At 42.1% G+C, this 24,042-nt stretch overlaps 2 protein-coding genes across 4 annotated transcripts in view; one reads left to right on the top strand and one right to left on the bottom strand.

Annotated features, from left to right (window-relative positions):
- Positions 1-908: 908 nt before the first annotated feature.
- The window catches only part of LOC115471907, a 99,298-nt gene continuing 76,164 nt past the window's right edge, over positions 909-24,042 (top strand). For both annotated transcript variants that reach the window (XM_030205834.1, XM_030205833.1), the window contains exon 1: positions 909-1,394. In XM_030205834.1, the coding sequence (XP_030061694.1) occupies positions 1,284-1,394 (111 nt within the window). In that variant the 5' untranslated portion in view covers positions 909-1,283. The remainder of the gene's footprint in view (positions 1,395-24,042) is intronic.
- PIGC (phosphatidylinositol glycan anchor biosynthesis class C) lies at positions 12,285-23,603 on the bottom strand. Of its 2 annotated transcripts, none has more exons than XM_030205831.1 (2): positions 23,302-23,603; positions 12,285-14,737 (listed from the first exon to the last, which is right to left on the bottom strand). In XM_030205831.1, the coding sequence occupies exon 2, from the start codon at positions 14,619-14,621 to the stop codon at positions 13,728-13,730; it is 894 nt and encodes a 297-aa protein (XP_030061691.1). In that variant the 5' UTR covers positions 14,622-14,737; positions 23,302-23,603; the 3' UTR covers positions 12,285-13,727. The 2 variants fall into 2 exon arrangements, with proteins under 2 accessions (XP_030061691.1, XP_030061692.1); XM_030205832.1 differs by lacking the exon at positions 23,302-23,603 and adding an exon at positions 20,487-20,510.

The raw sequence follows: 24,042 nt of genomic DNA, 5'->3' as shown, positions 1-24,042 counted from the left end.
CGGGGCACTGAGAGGGAACGAATGAGTGAAGGCAAGGCTGGTGGGACGTCAGACAGCGTTTTCACTGACGCTGCCTGCAAGTGCAACCGAGGTAAATTTAAATACCGCCGGGAATCGAGAGTGAAGGAGGCTGACCGAGGCGCGCCGCGCGGTGCCCCCTTAAGCGCGAGGCCCTATGCGGCCGCCTCAGCCTAAGACCGGCCCTGGTGAGAGACCCTGGAGGCCGGCCCTGGAGGAATTTTCCCCACCCCCCTCTCAGCGGCCCTGGGGCTTTTATCCTAGATTTGAAGACAGCCAGAGCTGCAACTTGATATACTGATTCAGGCAGTCTTTTCCAGGCATATGGATAAAAGGAACTGAGTCTGAAGTTGGCAGTGGATGAGAAGGGTACAGATAAGAGAGATTTACTCGATGAACGGAGTTCCCAGGGAGGAGGGTAGGGAGAGATAAGAGTGAAGTGATACTGAGGAGCTGCAGAGTGAATGCATTTGTAAATCAATAAGAGGAGTTTGAACTGTATACGGAAACAGATAGGGAGCCAATGAAGTGACTTGAGGAGAGAGCTAATATGAGCATAGCAACACTGGTGGAATATAAATTGTGCAGCAGAGTTTTTAACAGATTGGACAGCATGAAAAGGCAGCAATGCCTCCTACATACAGGGGGTCAGCACTTAGCAACCCAGCCTCTCTCTCCTTCAAACTTCCCTGTACAGGGCCATTCAATGCTGTGTACCCTGCCTGCTTTTGTGCTTTTCATGCACAGTCACTAGGCATTCTTGTGCTGGAGTGTGTTTGTTATTGCTCTTGAGTTACAAACAATATAACTAACAGGTTTACTGACGTACACTATGCCATAGTAACAAAGCCCAGGGCTGTTTCTCCCTTGATGTCTGGGTGGGGCAGGATCCGAGGGCCAGGTCTAGCATCTGGTATTTTTCCTGGGTCCCAGAGGAGGAAGAAGAATTTCATGAAGGGGGTCTCAGTCAATCAGTTCTTCTGGCAGTCACAGAGCTGGCTGTAAGAAAACCCTGTTCACTTCTGAAGCAATCCTATTGTTTGGAGTTTGTAGGTCCTGATATTGGGGCTACGGAGGTTTCCAGAATGTGCAGAGGGAACTTTTAATGAAGCGTCTCTGAAGGGGGCAGGTGACCATTTACTTTTATTTGTAAGCCAAAGCCTAAAGCTGCCTTTAGTGTGTCCTGAGTCTGACCAGACCAACTGCTCTTTAGGAAGGGCAGTGAAGTAGGCAGAGAGGCAGAGCAGGTGTGAGGACTTCAGGGCATGCCAGGCCTTCCCCAGCCCAACTACTTTCTTCCCACCTCAGAATTTACTGGAGCCCCTGCTCTGATGGCAGTAAACCTGATCCGGACTGAAGTCAGAGGCACCCAGCAGGTATAGTAGAAACTTATTATATGTTACTGGAACAGGTGTGATACTAGATGAGGGGGGAGGAGGAGAAGGGTGAGCCTGACACTGAATTGTTGAATTTAAGGGAATGTCCTTTTCCCAAGCTCTGACCTACACCTGCAACTGCCTACCGGAGGTCAAGGGCACATGAGCCCCTGCTTTAAGGATATTTAAGTACATTGCACGGGGCATAGTGTGGGAGTAAACACAGAGTTGTCCTTCTCCATGCCTGTTGTTGTAGTGTCTCCCCTCCCAAATTCTTATTCCATTAGCTCATCTTCCTCTTTTTGGCAAAGATCCAGGTGCAGAATCTCAATATCACTTTGTATTTGTTTACACTGGAGTCTGCAGATGCCTCTCCGGTACTATGTAAGCCACATTGAGCCTACAAATAGGTGGGAAAATGTGAGATACAAATGTAACAAATAAAATAAATAATTCTGGGAAATCGATAGCAGTATTTCATCAAAGCATTTAACATATTAACAATTTGATTTTTTACAGAATAAAGAATTATAGAAAATAAAAGGTCTACTTATAAAACAGAAATAAAGGGCTAATAATAGATATGTGACTCCAGAGCTATCACAACTTAAAAACATAAAAATAGCCATACTGGGTCAGACCAATGGTCCATCCAGCCTAGTAGACTGTTCCCAACAGTGGCCAAGCCAGGTCACAAATACCTGATAGAAATCCAAATAATAGCAACATTCCATGCTACCAATCCCAGATCAAGCAGTGGCTTCCCCATGTCTACCTCAATAGCAGACTGTGGACTTTTCCTCCAGGAACACTAACCACTGATACCACATCCTCTGACAATGAGTTCCACAGCTTAACTAGTTGTTGAGTGAAAAAAATATTTCCTCCTGGCCATTTTAAAAGTAGTACCATGTAAGTGTCCCCTAGTCTTTTTACCTTTTGAAAGAGTAAAAAATCAATTCATTTTTACCCATTATACACCACTTAGTATTTTGTAGATCTCTATCATATCCCCCTTGAGCCGACTCTTTTCCAAGCTGAAGAGCCCTACCTCTTTACCTTTCCTCATATGAGGAGTTCCATTCCCTTTATCATTTTGGTTGCCCTTCTTTGCACCTTTAAGATACTTGTTTTCCACCATTATTTCTGTATATCAACAGACACACAGAATCCTTTCCTTACTTACAGAGCAAGCCAGGTGACCTTGTCCAAATCATCTATCTATTGGTCAGTATTCAGCAGGCTGGCTGGCAATATTCAGCAGCACTGAACCAGGCCATTCTACTGAATATTGGCTCTGACCGCTACAGCACTGCTCAGGTAGTGTCAATTCTGTCCATTAGTGGAATCAGTAAGGAGCCAGCAGTAATCCATGCAAAGGTCTTATTCAGTGCAAGAGCCCGTATAGCTAAGCGAGCAGGTACACAAAAGGCAGTCCCATCTGCCCGATTAGTTATATGGTACCAGTGCTATCGGCCGGCACCCACATAACTTGTGGATCGGCATCTGACTCTAGATGTTCTATGCCAGTGCCTGGCCATGGCCCTATATTGAATAACTGGGGTTGAATCTGCTCATGGCTGTAAGTAGCTTAAAAACTGCTGACCACATTGGGCTGAATACCAACCCCATAATCTATAATCTATTGGACTAGAGTCAGCGCTCCTATTTAAAGTAAAAGGGATTTCTAAGCTCACATTTTTGCTTTAAGAACTTACATATAAAGTACATGTGTTGCCATATTGGGACAGACCGAAGGTCCTAGCGCAGTATCCTGTTTCCAATCCAGGTCACAAGTACCTGGCAAGATCCCAAAACAGTACAATACTTTTTATGCTGCTTATCTCAGAAATAAGCAGTGGATTTTCCCAAGTCCATATTAATAATGGCTTATGGACTTTTCTTTTAGGAAGCTATCCAAACCTTTTTAAAACCCCGCTAAGCTAACTGCTTTTACCATATTCTCTGGCAACGAATTTATACATTGAGTGAAGAACTATTTTCTCTGATTTGTTTTAAATTTACTACTTTGTAGCTTCATTGCGTGCCCTCTAGTCCTAGTATTTTTGGAAAGAGTAAACAAGCAATTCATGTCTACCCGTTCCACTCCACTCAGTATTTTATAGACCTTTATCATATCTCCCCTCAGCCGTCTTTTCTCCAAGCTGAAGAGTGCAAGCTGTTTCAGCCTTTCCTCATAGAGAAGTCGTCCCATCCCCTTTATCATTTTCGTCGCCCTTCTCTGTACCTTTTCTAATTCCACAATATTTATTTTTTGAGATGCGGTGACCAGAATTGCACACAGTATTCAAGTTCATTGTTACATACATGTTAATTATGATTTAAGTAAAATTTGATGGTGGGGGAAGAGGAGGAGAACAAAGAGAAAACAGAGAGGTGAGGGGGGAACCCTCCTAGGGACCATACTTTCCCTCACGTAGGGGGGCACTACCCCAGGCCACCAACTTCATCTCCTCAGCCAAGGCCTGCAGGCCACAAGGTTGAGGAGAAAAGGGAGGAAACACAGTCATTCTCCCACCTTGCAGGCCAAGACCCTGTGGGACCACTGCTAGCTAAGTTGCACCAAGCTGAGACTCAGGAAAGTTCATGGACTGATCCCTGAGAGCTCTCTCCAACCAGAAACACAACTTCAGAGCAACAGGCCTAGCCTGTTTCACAGAATCCTACCGCACCAGTCCACACTGCATCATTTGCTGGAGGCAGAGAAATATAGATCGGTTCCAGGGCTGCACCAATCCTTATATGGGTGATGAAGTCACTGAATGTCTGTGTTCTCTGCCTCCATCTACTGGTTAGGGGGCATAATCTACATGTCTGGACTGGTCCAGCAGGGTGATAAGGAAATGAATATTAGCTACTTGTTCCAGTTGTTTAATATTATTGCAACAGTGTTGCCAATAGTAGATTAGCCAGTTTTGAATGCTGAGGTATCACCAAGGCCCTCAAAATCACAATGGCACTGGAAAGTGAACATTGAGGGCATTGAATTTCCAGGTATACGGAGGTTGCAAAAACAAAGCTTTAAAAGTGTTATATTTACCACTTAACCAGTTATGGTGAACCGTATAAAGATAGAACTGACTTATATAAGGTCTTATTTATGTGGTTATCTTAGCTGGTTAAGTGATGCTCTTTGTTTTATGTGATAGTGTTTTCAGTACCTTGGACCTCTTATTTTCTTTGAATCCAATAAGATACACTGAAGCTGAATCCAGAGGTTTTATGTTTCAGACCCTGTCCAAAATGAAGATTGGAGAGATTATTGAATGAATCAAAGCAATGTATGTGAAGCCAAGAATTTGGCTGCAGATGAATGGGGGAGGGGGGTCTTCTGATGATTTGCTGTTACATAAAGGATGAGGCAGAGGTGATCCTTATCACCCCTTTTGCACGCACACTGGAGTCCCTAGTTGAGTATGGATATATAGTATCACATCATACCTTATAAGTTTATTATTATTATTTGTTGCATTTGTATCCCACATTTTCCCACCTATTTGCAGGCTCAATGTAGCTTACATAATGCCGTAATGGCTACTGCCATTTCCGGAATGAGAAATACAAAATGGTATTGCATTAAAGTTCATAAGTGACAGAGTAAGTTAAGCAGTCAAGTATAGAGAGTTCATTTCCAGAATGAGAGATAAAGTGGTATTGCGTTAAAGTTCATTAGTGACAGAGTAAATTAAGCAATCAAGTTCAGTTTTGTCCAGTTCTGGTATGAGTTTCATTTTCTGGTATTTAGGATGGATCATCGTGGTATGCCTTTTTGAACAGGTTGGTTTTTAGTGATTTTCGGAAGTTTGTTAGGTTGTGCATTGTTTTTATGACGTTTGGTAGTACATTCCATATTTGTGTGCATAGGTAGGCGAAGCTGGATGCATATGTTGATTTATATTTTACTCCTTTGCAGCTGGGGTAGTGGAGATTCAGGAATGTGCGTGCTGATCTTTTTGTTTCTGGTTGGTAAGTCTATGAAGTCTGTCATGTAGACTGGGGCCTCGCCATGTATAATTTTATGAACCAGGGTGCAAATTTTGAACGCAATCTTGTTGAGCAGACTGGATGGACTGTACTGGTCTTTATCTGCCATCATCTACTATATTACTATGCAGATAAGGTGGCAGTGGGACATAAAGGGCATCATAGGGGCAGGGTAAGTCTAAACTTACGTTGCAGATGGATGACATCATGTTTATCATAGTGCAGCCTAGGCTGACTCTCCCCATAGTAAAGCAGGAAACATAAGGCACAAGGCAGTATCAGCATTTAAGGATAACAGTAGTAACTTTGAAGCTCTGAATACCCACTTGATTAAATGCAGAGAAAAGGCCAATTAAAAAAGTGTTTTCCTTTTAGATGGGCTGTGCAGAAAATAAAATATTTAGGGGTAACTATTACTGGAGATTTGAAGGTTCTCTATATATGTAATTATAGGCTATTGCTAGAGGGGCTGTATAGAGATATGGAGGGTGGGATATGCTGTGTCCTGGCCAGGTAGGATAGCCAGCTTGAAGATGAATTGGCTTCCCTGGTTGCTTTATTGTTTCCTGCCATTTCCAACTGAAGGACCCGAGGAAGTGTTAAAAGGCAGCAAAGAATCTTCGATACATCTGGAAAAGGAGACCACCTAGGGTAGCAAGAGTAGTGTTATATAGCAGGAAGCAACAAGGAAGTTTAATGGTTCCAAATGCAGAAAGATACTTTGTGGCAGTGACTACGTAGGGGAAAGCATTGGGTTAGGCTCAAACAGGAGCAAGTGGAGGAGATCTGTCCTGAGGACTTAGTGTGTGGTTGCCCCAGATACAGGAGTAGTGAACCTGTTTACATAATATAAGCATCAGAAAAAAAAAGTTTGGAGGAAGGGGGTTACACTTTTCACACCAATTTGTTGTAACCTGGTTTCTGCTAGAGGAGATATATAGAATTTGGGAGCAGAAGGGAAAGGATCTATCAAAAGCTGGATAACTCATTTTGTCAAGGGGTCAGTTAAGGGGTTTTAAGGCAGTTCCGGAGAATTTGGTCTCACGGCAAAGGGCTGTATTTACTATAGACAGCTGGGACACTGTATAACAACAGAAAGGAATTTTAAGTGGAATAAAAGTAAGAAGGGGTGGGGGAGGGTGCTATTGTGGTTCTGTATAAAATATTAGTCAAAAGCGCTAAACAAATCATTGAGTAGAAGAAAGATCTGGGAAAGAGTTAAGGGATCAGGAGTGAGAGGAAATATGTTGAGTGATAAGAAGTGTGCCAGCCAAACATCAGGAAAATTGCTATAAGTTTTATATAGAATGTATCGGATACTGGTAAGGGGAGATTGCTGGTATTATTGTTGGTAAATGGGGAGGTTTTTGCACATATGGTAGGCTTGCCCAAAGGTGCAAGCAATATAGGACAGCTTGGGGAGGTGGATGGGGGAGGGGATGAAAATCAAGCTGATGTTAACAGGATATTTACTAATGGGAACACACAAGGAGGAGTTGGATCCCAACCTGGGTAAACTCCTGGCTTATAGAGTAGTGGTGGTGAGAGACTTAATACCTCAATAGTGGCAATGGGAGGAGATATTTTTGGAGAGATAGACTAAGGAACTTGAATGTTATGTATAGAACTAGAGCACACAGGCAGCACAAAGAGGGGGGGGGGGGGGGGTACTGGGATATTGGCAAGAAGGTATCACTGCAAACATCCCAAGGAGACTGACCGTGGCAACTGACACAACAAAACAAAAATTAAGCCATAAATATAGGGAAAATCTTTGCATCAAAAATTATATTTAAATTTTTTTTAATGTGCTTTATTTTATTTATTCCAAAATTCTACTTGTACATTTGATGCAAATATTTAAAACAATAAACTCACTGTACCTGAAAAACCTGTTGTCACTGCAGCTACTTGTGCCTCTGAGCAAGTCACTTAACTCTCTGTTGCCCCAGGTACAAAAGAAGTACTTGGATATGATAACTGCTTTGATTGTACCAACAGAAAGGCGGTATGTCAAATCTCATCTCCTTTCCCTTTATCAGAAACTTATGAGAATGAAACAAAAAGTAATGCCTCCACAATTCATCAATAGATGGTAGCACTGAGATGCTATTGGTGTTCATTTGGTCTTTGAAATCTCTTCATTCACCTCAGTTGGCAGTAGTGTCTGTGTGAAAAGGTTGTTTTGCTATTGCTTGTGAAATGGAAGCATGCTGTAAACACTCGGTGCTGATCCCATTACAGCAATGAGGGCGAGGAATTTCTTCACAAGATGATGACAGCTGTGACATACAACTTCAATCTTATGAGCCAGAAACAGAGCACCAAGTCACAGAGTTTCAGGAAAAAGGTTCACCTGTGATGAAAAAAATTCAAAACAGAGCCTTCCGCAGGAAAATCATAATTACAGTTTTTTGGGACATGAATGGTTTTGTTCCCATTGATCTCCTTGAACCTCATAGAACCATCAACTCGGTGTTACATTGCAACCCTGAAAACTTTGAAAGAATGACTGAGAAGAAATTTTGTTGCAACATGACAACACTAGGCCTCACACAGCACTAAACACAACAGAGGCAATTGCGAAGGAGGGTCACAGAGTCTTATCCCATTCACCATATGGCCCAGACTTAGCACCTTGTGATTTCCATCATTTTCCAAAATTGAAGGAATACCTTCAGAGGCATGTGCTCAACTTGAATGAACAAGTAAAACGGACTCTGAGCAACTGGTTGAAGAAAGATGAGCCATTCTTTTGCAAATTAAAAACAAATCTGTTCACGTTGGCACAAATGTGGCAAATAGTGGTGACTATATAAAATGGCAAATGCAAGTAATAAAAGAGCAAATTTCAAGCATTATTTCTATTTTTTTTTATTCATTACAATATCTTCATTTGAACAAAAGTTATAAAGATGGAGGCATTACTTTTCATTCAACCCTTATAGATTGAATTTCCATCAATAGGTCAAGTGCCAGAACTCTGTAGGAAACATCCTTATAAATTATCTGGAAATTGGAACAAGTGAGGTGATTAAAATTTCACATAACACAAAACTATTCAAAGTTATTAACTCCACATGCGGACTATGAAACATTGCAGGAAGACATAGGAAATTGGAAGACTGCGCATCCAAATGGCAGATGAAATTTAATGCAGACAAATGTAAAGTGATGCTCATTGAGCAGAACAACCCAAATCAGTTACCTGATGTTATGGTCCACCTTAGAGGGTCAGCACACAAGAAAAAGATCTAGGTGTCATTGTAGACAATACACTGAAATCTTCTGCGTAGTGTGTGACAGTGGGCAAAAAAGCAAACAGGATGCTAGGAATTATTAGGAAAGGGATTGTAAATAAGACCAAGAATACTATAATGCCTCTGTATTGCGCTATGGTGTGACCTCATCTTGAGTATTGCATTCAGTTCTGGTCGCCGTACCTCAAAAAAGATATAGCGGAATTAGAAAAGGTTCAAAGAAGAGTGGCCAAAATGATAAAGGGGTTGGAACTCCTCTTGTATGAAGAAAGGCTAAAAAGGTTAGGGCTCTTCAGCTTAGAAAGAGATGGCTGAGGGGAGATATGATTGTCTACAAAATCCTGAAGTAAATTGATTTTGACTCTTTCAAAAATTGCAAACACTAGGGGACACTCAATGAGGTTACATGAAACACTTTTAAAGCAAACAGGAGGAAATATTTTTTCACTCAGCAAATAGTTAATCTCTGGAACTCACTGCTGGAGGATGTGGCAACAGTAGTTAGCATATCTGGGTTTTAAAAGGGTTTGGACAAGTTCTTGGAGGATGTCCATAGTCTGCTATTGAGCAGACATGGGGAAGCCACTGCTTGCCCTAGGATTGGTAGCAAGGAATTCTGCCAGGTACCTGGATTGGTCAGTTGGAAATAGGACAATGGCTACATGGACCATTTGTCTGACCCAATATGGCTATTATGCTCTTCCCATTCGCTCTTGCCCATGTTGGCTCCGCAGTCCAAATGGCTGCCTGGGCACCCTACAGCAATCTCATGAGAGTGCTGCAGGAGTTTATGTTAGACATTTTGAAATTGGAACCAGCATGGGCAGGAGCAACTGGACTTCTCCTGCCCATGATGGTTCCAATCTCAAAATGGCTGCTGTAGGAGGTACCGGCAACCATTTTGACTATGTAGGTGGCATGAGCAGGAGCAACTTGGGATCACTTCTGCCACTAGACCATAAGGACTTCCAAGGTAAGCCTGGGGAAGGCCTACAGATGATGGGAGAACAGCAGCTTTCAGTCAGGGGGAGCGATGGCAGCTCTTGGAACTCACTGCTGGAGGCTGTGGTAACAGCAGTTAGTGTGTCTGAGTTTAAAAAATGTGATTGGCTTCTTTTAGTCGTGGTTCACGCAGCAGAGATGTCACCTTAGGGGGCTGTTTAAGTTCTGTGACTTTTCAGTTAGCGTCTCTTTTCATCTTTTGTTCGCATCCTAGCATTCAGCACGATTTGTAGAGTATTTTAAGGTACTTACAGTTACTTTTACGATAATGTGACCGTATAGTATTTTCAGCTAGTCACAATGTTTTGTTTTTCTTTTTAGATTTTTTTGGCGACTAATGGAAACCCCGGAAGCAGGTCTGAGGGACCGAAACGCCATTAATGTTATAGTGGGCGTCAGAAGCCTACACGGCATAGCGATTGTAATTGCAAGCTACATAGTCGCTTTTTTCCTTTTTTTGCATCGTTGTATGATTACAGAGCAGTATTGATTACATTGAAAGTTGTCTATTTAGTGAAAAAAACAACAAGCGTTTTGCACATGATTGATAACACCAGCAGGCTCAGGATTTGGAATAGTGTGTGCTATAGGAGATCCAATAGCCTGGTTGTAAAGTTTATCTGATGCTCAAATAGTGGCCATGTTTATTAGACTCTCCCTTTTTCATTTGTAGTACTCTCTGGGATTCTGCCAGGTACAGGTGATTCTAGACTGGTTGGAAGCAGGATATTGGCCTAGATGAACCACCATTCTGACCCAGTATGACTATTCTTATATTCTTATGATGAAAACATGATTACATGTTCATTTCACAAAGGGATTGAGGACTTATACGTGTGGATCTCATATTTTAAATTGATCTAATTGGTGAGAACTGCAACGATCCTCTAAGAAAATTGAGGGTAGATTATTAAAACTGGACATCTGGTCTGGACCAAGGTAGGGATGTTTCCTACAGGCTTTCTTCACATATTGATGGAAACTTGATATAGTTTGATATAGTTTCCAATAACCTATTAAAAGTCATTTAAAAGAAGATATGTAGAAACAGGTGCTTCAGATTTAAAACTGAGTTTGTTGTGAATCTTTTGAGTATAGGTGTAGAATAAATAAAAAATAAAGCAAAAAAACATTTTAAGATACAATTTTTGATTTTATGTCTGACTTTTTTTATTACTATTTCTGTACTGTAGGACTGCCATATACACCTTTTCGTTTTGATGTATATCGATTAAACGGTATGGTAATTGAAAGACCATTCTGCTGATAGGCAATGGAGTTTGGAGTAGAGGGGAGAAAAAGCATGGGTGGGTAGGTAGGTATGGGGGAATAGATAAGCTTTATTGGGGAAATGTTTGTGATACCTTTGAAAACTCAAACCTTTAAAAAATTAATGTAGTCTCATAATATTAATATTCTTTGTATAGGAATAAGTCTACATTTTGGTGGGAATTTTTAAGTGACTTCAACATGTAGAACAGTATTATAAAATTACCCTGGGGATATAGGCACATAACAGTAGGCATTCACAAATCATGCACCTACAGTATTTTATATAAGGTACACAAACACCTTCACAAATCCCACCTAAAAATGAAGCTATGGACATTTAGGCTTGCTTGGAAACAGGTGTAAATGTTCATGCATTCCATACACATATAAAACGCGACTGTGCATGCTCTGTCTAAAACCTACCTAAAACAGGCCCATACTCAGGTTGCATAATAATGTGAACATACTTTTCTATGGAGTAATTTTATACACCATGGGGTCCTTTTTACTAAGCTGTGGTAAAAGGGGGCCTGTAGAAGTGTCAGTGTGAGTTTTTGACGCATGATGAGGCCCCCCCCCCTTTTACCGCACTGGGTAAAAGGCTGACTTTTTTTCTGGAAAGGAAGTGGCCGTGCTGTAAAGGTGAACCGCTTGCTGCGTGGCCATTTCAGGGGGGAGCCCTTACCACCACCCACTGAGGTAGCAGTCTCATGCTAACCCAGCAGTAACTGGGCAGCGCCACCAAGTAAGCACCAGCGCTACAAAAATAGAATTTTTTTGTACAGCCAGAAATGGAGTGCCGCGCTGGGGGTGGGAACTACTGCCGGGCTCCTGTGGTAGCCCCACGATACTTCCCAATTGGTGTGTGGCCAGCCTGTGGCCAACCCTTTAGTAAAAGGGCCCCATAGAGAGGCGTATTTTCAAAGCACTTATACAAACTTACATACAGGAATATTTTCAAAGCGTTCTATAGGTTACTACAGAACTTTGTAAGTCTAAATGCTCTGACAACACGCCTCATAGTAACCTATAGAATACTGTTTAAATGCTTTGAAAATACACCTGTATGTAACTTTGTATAAGTGCTTTGAAAATACGTCTCTCTATGTGCATAAAATGACTCCATATAAAAGTATGTGCACATTATTATGCAACCTGACTACAGGCCTGTTTTCAGGTAGGTTTTGGACAGAACATGCAGTCACATTTAAGGTGTGCTTTTCTATAATTACTCCCTATGCGTATAGGCATTCAGGGGGGGGGGGGGGCTTGGCCCTTATAAACATTTTATAAACTATGCACTCATTCTTGAGTAACTTTGGGCAGGAGTTTCATAAAAAAGCAATTCCGTATGTTGCTTTTATAAAACAGGTGCCCTATTATAAGAGTTATCTTCCCAATACATTGTTTTGATGAGCAAGGTAAAACAAAGCTGTGACGAATTTATTGAAGGGATGTGAAAAATGATCACTTTATTCTTGTTTAGAGATGGAACAGAGGGGAGTGGGGGCCCCATTCATGAAGGAGCAGAAAGCCTGCTCCAGGATACAGTGAAGAGCAGGCAGCTGGAGACAACAAAGGCATGACAGGGGCACACCTTCCACTGCAACACAGTTTGGCTACATTTCTAAAATCGTCCAGCATATCAGGCCAGTGATTACGAAATTCGTTTCAGAAGCTTTAAGCTCCTGTTTTCACACATTGGGGTGTGTTTGGCCTCTCTTCCTGTTCTCATACAGATGATAGAAGAGAATTTGAGAGAACTGCTCTATATGCTCACTGTTATCTCATCTGCTGCTTTTCCCAAAGGAGATGGCATTTTGTTTCACCTCAAGCCATTTAGTTGACAAAACAGATTTTGCAGTTAGCAAGGACACAGTATTGACATGAATGCTGACTGGAGCCCAGAAGCACAAAACTTAACGAGCCAGCAACGTGGTTTTTATGCTGGTTCTAGCTGGTTCAGCGAGCAAGGAGTGCAGTGAGACATGCACAAAAGGGTTCTTTTCCTCTCACGGTAGCAGCTAGTGAAAATTGTATACAAAGTTATTCTAATGAGCTAATTACTCTTCAAATGTGCATTCCAATTGATGCACAGTCGTTTTCCTAGTGATGCACGTAAAGGACTGTTACCTTAATGATGAAATTTTTATGGGTGGTCAGCAGCTGCCAGTACTGCTGTTTCCTTCCCATTACTACTGAAATAGCAGCTGGCGGTTGGCTGAGGTGAGCTGCAGCATCTGAAGAGTCCACCCCACCCCCTGCTCATCTAGCATGCAACCAAGGCCGCCCTTCTTCGCTCTCTCCCTGCTTGTACTGCTGCCAAGGGTCTGGTGGTGATTAAAGAAAAAGAAATAAAATAAGCTACACAGTGCTTTCATACATGCAGCTTGTATGCGTGTATAAAAGACGTCTGTAACATGCACAGAGCAGCCATGCTTAGCAATTGGCTATTCTGCGCTTGCTCAGGAGACCGATTGGCTTCCCCCCTGCAGAGCAGCTCATTTGCATGCTGATACTTTTGAGCATCCCTCGCTATTTCCAACTCAGTAATTTTTACCAAGGTGGAAATAGCAATCAGTGCTTTACCGGGACTTTGATGCATCTGCCTCTAAGTGCCAACTTTCACAGAGAAGCAGAGACATGTCAATTGTGCTCCCAAAGTCCATCCTCAAGCTGTGCCTAGAATTAGAAGCCTCCTCTCACATCAGCTATACCAGAAAACAGAAAAGCTTCACCCCCTTTCTCCCCCTCCCCCAACTACATGGGGGGAATTAAGACAGGGTTCCTCCAATTACATTAGAAAACGGGAAAGATCCTCTTTAATTTCAGCTTCATCCCATGGCCCATGGATATTGTCTTTGAAAAGCTGCAGATGAATCAAATAATATGGACAGAAGAAGGAAATGGAGAAAAGAAGCAGGGCAAAGAGCAGGGCACCGATGCCCGAGATGGTCAAAAGTCCCACTGTGGCTGAGAGAGCAAACAGTAGGGTAACCACCACATAGCAGTGGGGTGTCTGCGCCTTTAGTTTCTTTTGCAGAGTGGGCCACAGGGCAAAGATTTGGATGGCAAAGGTAACCATTACAAAGGCATGCAGTGACCTGGGCAGGCGGGAGGCCAGGCACACAGACGCAAAGATGGCCATGTTGAGGGAAAGCGTACTGGAAACAATGGCAGCAGTTGCTCCGTAGTCAAAGAAAATGAGATGTCCCAGCAACATAAGCACAGACATAGCATAGATCGTGTCAGTGCTAATGGATTCTGTCAGTGTCTTCAGCACTGGGGAAAAGCCATACGTGAATGCTAGAAAGACAAGTGCGCTCTTCAGGTCTGCCCAGCGCGTGCGTCTGCTCATCCTACGGCCTGCCCCAAGATCAACGGCATCAAACAAAATGTAGCCAATTAGAGAGGCCAGGAAAGTGACAGCAAACAACCACTGTGGGGTCAACAAAGCCTCATCCATGTACCACCAAATAATGACAAAGATGCAGACGCTGCAGAGTTGTTGGATCAGCACCCCGGACTCGAAGACCACTGCCCAATATTGGTAGTGTCGTACATAAATGTTCTTACGCAGCTCCTCTAGGAAGCGATGGTCTACATAGTTATCTGGGAATGGCTGCCTCTCATAGAGCACCTTCCTCCATCTGCATTCTGTATCTGTCCCAGCACTCGGACTACCCATTCCTCAAGGTGCAAGGGTCCTTGGAAGCCTGCTTCCCGGAGGATCTTGCAAGACAGACAGTGCAACCTTCACTTCCAATTTGCTTTAGCTTTCTAGTCAGTCTGGAAAGCTCATGCCTAGAAAACAAGAAACAGACAGACATTAGCTTTTAGATTTTCTTCTTTTTTTTTGTAGTAACTTAGCTTTCTATTAGTTTTGACAGGAAAAAAAAAAGACATAGTATGACATCTCATGGCTAATGCTTTCACATACAAAACCTAACCCCTACTTGCACTTTTTTAAACTATTTCCATTTTGAATATTTCTTCATTCCTGTCCCCAATGTTACAAAAAAAACCCAACCTCCCCCTTCCCTCCCCCTCTTTCTTGTATATACAATTGTATAATTAACAAAAACAAAGCAACTTTTCCATAAGCTGTCCATAATATAGTCTTGATCTGTTATACGTTCTTATCTCATACTGTCCTACAATTACATATCCCCATTTTTATTGAATCTTGACTATTTTTGGCCATATATATATTTTTTTAGTTATATTTGTACCCCGCGCTTTCCCACTCATGGCAGGCTCAATGCAGCTTACATATACAGGTACTTATTTGTACCTGGGGCAATGGAGGGTTAAGTGACTTGCCCAGAGTCACAAGGAACTGTGCCTAAAGTGGGAATCGAACTCAGTTCCTCAGTTCCCCAGGACCAGAGTCCACCACCCTAACCACTAGGCCACTCCTCCACTTAAGGGACATCAACTGGATCTCATAGCATGGACCCATAATGAAACAAATCTTAATAATATTTCAATTTCTGATTTTTACTGGTCAGATCATTTATTGCTTCAGTTCAACCTAATCAATTTACTAAGAAAAAAAAAAATCGAGTCAAGAATGCAATATGAAAGCAGAGAGAAAATTGATCCAAGTCAATTTTGGGATAATTCTCAACTTTTTATAGATAAATGGAAGATTTTTTAGCAGGGAGGTTTTTTTGGATAATATTGCGCCATAGTGCACCAAAATTAATAGACAAAGCAATAAATGGTTTGATGGAAAACTATTAAAATTAAATCAGTACTGCAGATGGTTGGAACATGCTTGGCAGAAAGACAAGACAGATGAAAATAAGGAGATGCAATTCGTGGTTATAAAACTTTGTTAAAAAACAAAAAGAAAAGATTTTTATTTCAACCAGGAACTACTCCAGATTTTAAAATGTTATTTCAAATTTTGAATTCACTTACTGATATAAAACATGTACAGGCTCATTTATCAGACAAATTACCCACCGCTTCTCAATTGGCAGAATAAGTACATAAGTAATGCCACACTGGGAAAAGACCAGCATCCTGTCCAAGACAGCGGCCAATCCAGGCCAAGGGCACCTGGCGAGCTTCCCAAACGTACAAACATTCTATACATGTTATTCCTGGAATTGTGGATTTTTCCCAAGTCCATTTAGTAGTGGTTTATGGACTTGTCCTTTAGGAAACCGTCTAACCCCTTTTTAAACTCTGCTAAGCTAACCGCCTTCACCACGTTCTCCGGCAATGAATTCCAGAGTTTAATTACGCGTTGGGTGAAGAAAACTTTTCTCTGATTTGTACACTGTAGTTTCATCGCATGCCCCCTAGTCCTAGTATTTTTGGAAAGTGTGGACGCTTCATATCCACCTGTTCCACTCCACTCATTATTTTATATACCTCTATCATGTCTCCCCTCAGCCGTCTCTTCTCCAAGCTGAAAAGCCCTAGCCTCCTTAGTCTTTCTTCATAGGGAAGTCGTCTCATCCCCGCTATCATTTTAGTCGCCCTTCGCTGCACCTTTTCCAATTCTACTATATCTTTCTTGAGATGCAGCGACCAGAATTGAAAAAAAATACTCAAGGTGCGATCGCACCATGGAACGATACAACGGCATTATAACATCCTCACACCTGTTTTCCATTCCTTTCCTAATACCCAACATTCTATTCGCTTTCCTATATTAGAACCCAATTTGATGAAACTGAAATATATTTAACTGGATGCATTATGCCAATCACGCGTCAATCAAGTCCAGCGGACAGAATATGGATTGACTTCACTCCAATTCATTACAAAACATATAGGGGGTCTTTTACTAAAGATTAGCTTGAGTTATCTGCAGCAGAGCCCAAATTATTCCTATGGGCCCTGCTGCAGATAACTCAAGCTACATTTTAGTAAAAGACTCCCATAATTCTCTTTTTCAGCAATATACACAGTCTTATCATCATTTAGACATTTGTTCTCCATGTCTCATGAAGGCAGCTCCATTAGATTTTAAAAATCAGCTGCTTTAGTGGATTCAGTCTCAGCTACATTTAGGTATCTTTCCCACTGAACAAGGAGAAATTATTGTGACACTCATTCTTAGGGATAAGAAGGAATCTAATCGAATTATATCCAACTATATGCCAGTGGTATCAATATCACTGTTTACTAAACTAATGGGAGATTTAGTCTTGGCTCAACTAACACAATACTTAGGTTTACATAATAAATTACACTATTTTCAGTCAGGATTTCATTCATCATTTAGTACTGAAACAGTTATTGGGTCATTGATTAACAATATTCACGCTTTACTTAGGGCTCCTTTTACAAAACTGCGCTAGCGATTCCGGCACGGCAAATGAGGTGAAGCCCATTCGCCACACCAGAATCGCTAGTGTGGCTTTGTAAAGCTCTTCATATAACTCCCAAGACTGAGCCCTAAGTTCTTTTGCGTCTGTAATTGGTCTGCCCTCCTTATTTTGCAACATACATATCTGCTCTCTTTCGCTAATAATCATAATCAACCTGCTTTCTTCCCCTTTTGTAATGAGTTTGTTTCACTTTCAGCATTTGGCACCCAACCTCCTCCATGTACATTGTTCTCAATCATTCTCTGTTCTCCATACCTGCATTTTGGGGTTGGGATTCCTTTTCTTCAACTCCTCAGATGCTTGATCACCACCTGACCCTTTCTGTTGCCAATGTTTTCTCTCTCTTTATTTGGTATCCCCACTTAATAAACTGCCCCTAATCACTGCTTTAAATCATAGTAACATAGTAGATGACGGCAGAAAAAGACCTGCGCGATCCATCCAGTCTGCCCAACAAGATTAACTCACATGTGCTACTTTTTGTGTATACCTTACCTTGATTTGTACCTGTCCTTTTTCCGGGCACAGACCGTATAAGTCTGCCCAGCACTATCCCCGCCTCCCAACCACCAGCCCCGCTTCCCACCTCACCCGACACTCCCTCTGTTCTATTCACATCAGATTCTTCTTTGCATATCTAACATCACAGCCTACTTTATCTGTGAACTGCTCTGATATATTTATTATGAAGGGCAGAATAGCAAATGCCTCAGTAATGTAAACTAAACCCTCTCATCTGTTAAGCCCATCATTTAATCTCCAGATTGTCCCCTTTCTGCTTCAGGTATGTAGGCTAGAGTATGGTCAGACCATTTTACATCAGCTATTACCACCTCCTCTATTTGTCCAACCCACTCTTAAGCAACAAAATGTAATCAACCTATAACAGGAGTTGTGTAGAATTGAATAGTTCAAGTGCTCCATTCTCCATATACAGTGCAATCTGCTTAAGTGCAAGGGTCTGGGACCAAAGAAATACATGCAGTTAACCAGAGCGTGCACTTAACCGTTGTGACACAAAGAAGCTTGATATCTGATAAACATATGTAAAGTACTGTTTATTATACGTACAGTATACAGTCTCTGTTAACTGATGTTAGGCTTACTTGAAGTAATCAGTCATAGTCCTCTGTACACTCTTGTGTCTGTGAGTTCCATAGACTACGTCTGCCAGATGGTAAAAACTGTCATAGCACTGACATCCAGTGGCCTCCAGATAGGCTCGCTCGGTGTTGAGACTCTCCAGCGCTCTTGCAAAAGTGACAGGAGGTTGTTGAATTTCGTCAGCATGTGCCTCGCTGCTCATTTCATCATCTGTTTCATCATCAGTCGTTGCCTGCATGTAGGCACATATCTGGACATCAGTGCTGTCGTCAGCTGTTTGTAGATCGTAATCAACAGCTACGTAGTGATGAAACTCCTCTTCAGTAACACAGGCTGGGATGTCAATAGCCTGTTCATCTGACGCGTTTGCAACAGCTGCATCTGTTTCCTCCCTCTCCACATCCCTAACAAAGCTTGCCTGCTTGTAGCAGTTCACAATGGTTGCCTGTGTAACATGATTCCAGGCTTCTTTCTGCATATGTAGGGAATCCAACAGTGATAGATTACGAGCCAGTTCAACAGCATGTTTATCCTTGGCAGTCTGGTCATCCATAATGCTCATCAGACGACGTAGCACAAGAGCCCGATAATGTTGTTTGAAATTGGCTATTATGCCCTGATCCATAGGTTGGATCAGAGAGGTGGTGTTTGGTGGCAGGAAGACCACCTTGACGTTAGACAGCCTGACATCATCACTGTGTGCAGCACAATTATCACAAAGCAACAAAATCTGAGGCTTTTATGCCCGCATTCTAGTGTCTAACTTCTTTAGCCACTGCTTCCAAATTTCCCCAGTCATCCATGAATTTGCGTTAGCCTCGTATGACACAGGAAGTCGCTTAACATTCTTGAAGCAACGGGGCTGTTTGCTCTTTCCAATGACGAGTGGTTCCAAATTCTCACTCCCATCCATATTGCAGCAAAGGAGGATTGTCAGTCGGTCCTTCGACGTTTTACCTCCTGTAGTTTCGGCACGTTTGAATGCAAGTGTTCCATCAAGAATCGCTCGCCAGTAGAGACCATTTTCGTCAGCACTGAAAATGTCACGAGGTGCAAACTCGTTCAAGATGGTTGGAAGAACTGGAACAACCCAATTTTAAGCACCAAAGTCATCAGCGTCTTGTTTCTCACTATGCTGTTTCTTGAATTTTATGTTGTTCCTCTCCTTCCATCTTTCTAACCATCCAACAGTGGCTTTGAATTCAATTAGTCCAAGACTTTCAGCTAGCTGATTAGCTTTCTCCATAAGCAGTGGACCACTGACAGGAAACTGTCTGCTCCTGACTTGAGAAAACCACCGAAGAGCATCTTCTACCTCCTCAGCTTTTCCCACCCGTTTTCGTTTCCAGTGTGGATTTGTATTGTTTTGCCAGTCTTCCAGAAGCTGGTCTTTCTGCTTCAAGACACGTGAAATTTGACTGGGATTGACACCATATTCTTTAGCAATAGATCCTTGACTTTGTTTGTTTTCTAATTTTTTAAGAACTTCTATTTGTTCAGTCAGTGTTAAAGTCTTACAGTTGCACGACGACGACTCCTCCAGTGTACACTCTAACAACATTCTTTCGCTTTTCTGCCTATGGCAGTTAAAGGGGCGGCAAATTTGAAATCTCGTTGGTTGTCATGAGCCAATTGGCTTCCATATTCCGTCCACACGCTTATGCGGAGTCTTTCCTGCAGAGGAGCGGTCTTAAACCATGCATATAAGCGAATCTTACACTTATTGGTGGTGCGGTAAACTGAAGTTTGCCCCCATAGAAACTGATGGTGCCAAAAATGGGACCGAAGTACGGAATGCAGTTAAACAGAGCATGAGCTCATCCGACGTGCACTTAAATGGAGTGCACTGTATTTATTAGTTTCCCCCCTAAGCCTAAACCTCACCTATTCCTATTCTTCCTCCATTTAGGCTTAGTGTCTTAGTTTTGTTGAAGTCCCCCCACAGCAAAAACATTTTAAGGTATATTAGAAGCAGAAATCCTGTGAGGGGATTAGTGGGAGTACTCGGGGGGGGGGGGGGGGGGGAACACATCCTTAACAGAAAGACTACATGAATTCTTTGCTTTGGTCTTTACTGAGGAGGATGTAAGGGAACTTACTTGTGCTACAAATGGTATTTAAGGGTGACAATATGGAGAAACAACCAAATCTCTGTGAACCTGGAAGACATAAGTCAAATTGAAAAGTTAAAGATCAGCAAATCACCCAGACTGGGCGGTGTACACCCCCAGCATAATGGAAGAGCTAAAAAAAATTAAATTGCAGGCCTACAATTGGTAATCTGTAACCTGTCATAAAAATCATCCACTGTACTTGAAGACTGAAAGATGGTGAGAGCTGATCCGGGAAGGTGGAAGATTGGAAGGTGGCTAGAGCTGATCCGGGAAACCACAGCCTTACATTAGTGCTGGGCAAAATTGTAGAAACTATTATAAAGAACAAGGGGGTCAATATTCAAAGCAATGTAATTAGTTAGGAGAACTTCCTAAATCATTTGTGTCTGCCTATCTGCTGTTATTCATTGGTATTTAACTACTGAACCCCTGTCTAGATAGTGCAGGAGCAGTCTGTGGGCAGAGTTTGGGCAGAGCCAGTACTTCAACCAGTTAGTGGCGATATTCAGTCCGCTAACTGGCTAGGAAAGCAGGTAAAGTCAGGACAGCAAAAAGGCTATCCTAGCTTTATCTGCCACACTAACTAGCTTTAGTCTGAATATCGGCTGCTGCGCAGTTAACATCTGGGGGTGACAGCACATACCTGGATTCCATGCAGGAGCCGGGGCGTGGCCCAGCATTGAATATCTGGGATTAGTTCTTCCCTCAGCAGTTGGCATCTTAAAAACCTTTGACCGCAGCTGGCTGAATATTACCCCTGTCAAATACTAATCACAAAACAAGTTTGAGCCTAATATACTTTGTAATGGAATTCCCAAACACTCCCACTACTTTCAAAATAAACATAGTACATAAATACTTACACAGAGAACCTCAAACTTCCCAGTAGGGAAAGTACCAAAGGCACAAGCAAGTCCACTACTCTTCAAAGGGAACAATATAATATCATTGGTTCTTACTGATAATGGGTAAGGGGAAAAAAGAAACACCCGGAAAAACTCCACTTCGGGGAGAAAACCTGGGTGGTTCCAAAACCCCCCAATTCCAAATAGTAAGGGACAGATGGAAAGTCCACTACATAGTAACAGAATCTTGGAAAACACCATAACCAAACTATAATATTATAAGAAAAGAGTACTCTAATGTCTGCTGCACTGAAAAAAATTACTAGAAGTATTATCAGTGACAACAGCTCCCACTGGTAATGCGAAAAAGACAAAACAAAACGGGACTGGTATTTAGCAAAATAGACAGAATCATGAATAGAGTAACTATAAAGCTCCATGTCAAAGAGAACCAGAGCTGTGGAGTTGGTACACCACACCTTTGACCCCTATTTTTCCCCTGTCCAACTCTGACTCCTACTGATATTACGCTTTACATTTTTTGTTCTGGATCTAAAGTACTGGTAAATATAACTTTAGATTCAGAACAATGATATATATATATGACAAATTTACCATATATTATGTTTTTTTTCTTTTGAAGCTGGAGTTTGTATATTTTTACCAATTCTAACTCAACAGCCCTGCAGGGAACAGGCCGAGTCCTAATACATGCTAATACCTATGGAAAAAATCAGAAGCACAAAAGCATACATGCAGTGGAGTAATAACAGTACTGACTCCTTCCTATATGATATTTTGGTCTCCCCTGTGCAATGAATGACCCTGTACATTGGCTCCAGGGCTGGTGTTTTGGGGCCTAGGGCAGCAATTGAGAAGGGGACCCCAAAGCTTGCCAGCAGGATGTACCTTCTTCAGGTCTGAGCAGGCTTGGGGCCCTGGCAACTGCTCTGTTTTTTCACCCACATAATGCCGGTCCTGGTTAGTTCTAGTAAAGTTGTATAGATACAAATCAATTTATGCATCCAGCTTTTCTTACATAAGTACAAAACTGTGGAATGCTCTGCCCAAAACCGTGACATCTATCCATAATCATCTTAACTTCAGGAAATTACTGAAAACCAACTTGTTTAAGAAGGCCTACCCCTACTTCCTGCGACACTGCAAAACTATGGACTGTATTGGACTTCTATCACCACCCCTCTTTATTTCTTTGTTGCCTTATACTTATATTTCTTACATGCTTACTACTATATTGTGTATTTGTATTTTACTGAACCGGAGCCTGCCTCTTCGGTATTGTGTAAGCCACATTGAGCCTGCAACTGAGTGGGAAAATGTGGGATATAAATGTGTTAAATAAATAAATAAATCTTTGATTTGAATTGCACATTTTTCGTATCTTGACACATTTCAGAACTTTTTGGAAGAAAACATGTTCTTCAGATGTAGGGAATGTCCACTCTGTGCACTTTAGAGCAGTTCCCAGTTATAAAGACAGACTACTGCTACCACCTCTCCCAGGTTAACCTGAAGAGGCTGATCCAGTCCTGGTTTTACATAATGGGGGCAAAGGCAGGATTCATAACATCAGGCACTGCTAAGCTGAACAGAAGGCAAACTTCATGTGAGCTAGGAAACTACATCTCAGTACTTTCAGTAATAACTCCAAGGTATCCAAATACAGGTTTAAATACCATAATAAATTGGAGAACCGGTGTATATAAATCGGAGTCGACGGTGTACCGACTCCACAGCCCTGTACAAATCTCTTTCAAGCATCTTCATGCTGGCTATTTTCAGAAGCTGCCAGATAAACTGAGCCTGCAGGACTGGGTTAAGAACAGCTGCGACCCCCCCCCCCCCCTCGCCCATGCACTAACCCGCAAGAGGAGAGACAGAAGAAATGATCTTATAAAGAATTAATATCTGTGGCAGCTGGCATTCATTCTCACCCCAGGGATGATGACATGGAGATCGCTCGCTCTGTGTGTGTCTCTCTCTGTGCATTTCTGGCGGACACGCACAGGCTTCCTTGACCGCCCCTCCGGTAATCAGACAGGGCTCATTCCCGCACTCACTTCCCGACTGTCTCTCCAATAATCGGAAATCCCTCACTCTTCTTGTCCATATCTCCTGTTATCACACACAGCTCACTATTTCTCCAGTAGCCGGAGATCCCTCATGTTCGTGGCTAAACAGACAGCAGGACTCAGTGCCAACACAGGGAACACACTTCCTGCTTCTCCTCTCTGACTCTAACATACCCGGCTGCTAAAGAGAGGAAGCCAAGGGCGTTCTGAGCCTCTGGATGTAGCCTGCAGCTCCCTCTGCTGGCCGTTACCCTATTTAGCATGTGTGGCATAATTACTGTTTTCTTTTATCGTACCTTCTCTCTTCTTCATCTTCTTTAAGTCTTTATTTGTGTGTGACCATGTCCAAGACAATTTGATACTCATTTTCAAAGCACATAGACTTACCAAGTTACATAGTAACATACGTAACGTATGTAACTTTTTAAGTCTATGTGGCTCCTGCTATGCAACTTTAAGTGGCTAAATACCATGGAAATTACTGCTGCATTACAAAGTGTGCACTGTCAGAAAAACAATGTACACTGCTGCGGTAATATAGACTCATTTGCTAATATGTGCCCCCTCTAATCAGCGCATGATTGGCTCATGCACTGACAGGAA

The sequence above is a fragment of the Microcaecilia unicolor genome, chromosome 6 (assembly GCF_901765095.1).
Source record: "Microcaecilia unicolor chromosome 6, aMicUni1.1, whole genome shotgun sequence".
Classification (NCBI taxonomy): Eukaryota; Metazoa; Chordata; class Amphibia; order Gymnophiona; family Siphonopidae; genus Microcaecilia; species Microcaecilia unicolor.
Note: the sequence above shows the minus strand (reverse complement) of the source record. Positions and strands in the feature narration are given on the sequence as shown.

What these genes read in the sequence shown, in the direction of transcription:
- PIGC (XM_030205831.1), bottom strand. Translation starts at nt 14,621, where the DNA reads ATGGGTAGTCCGAGTGCTGGGACAGATACAGAATGCAGATGGAGGAAG.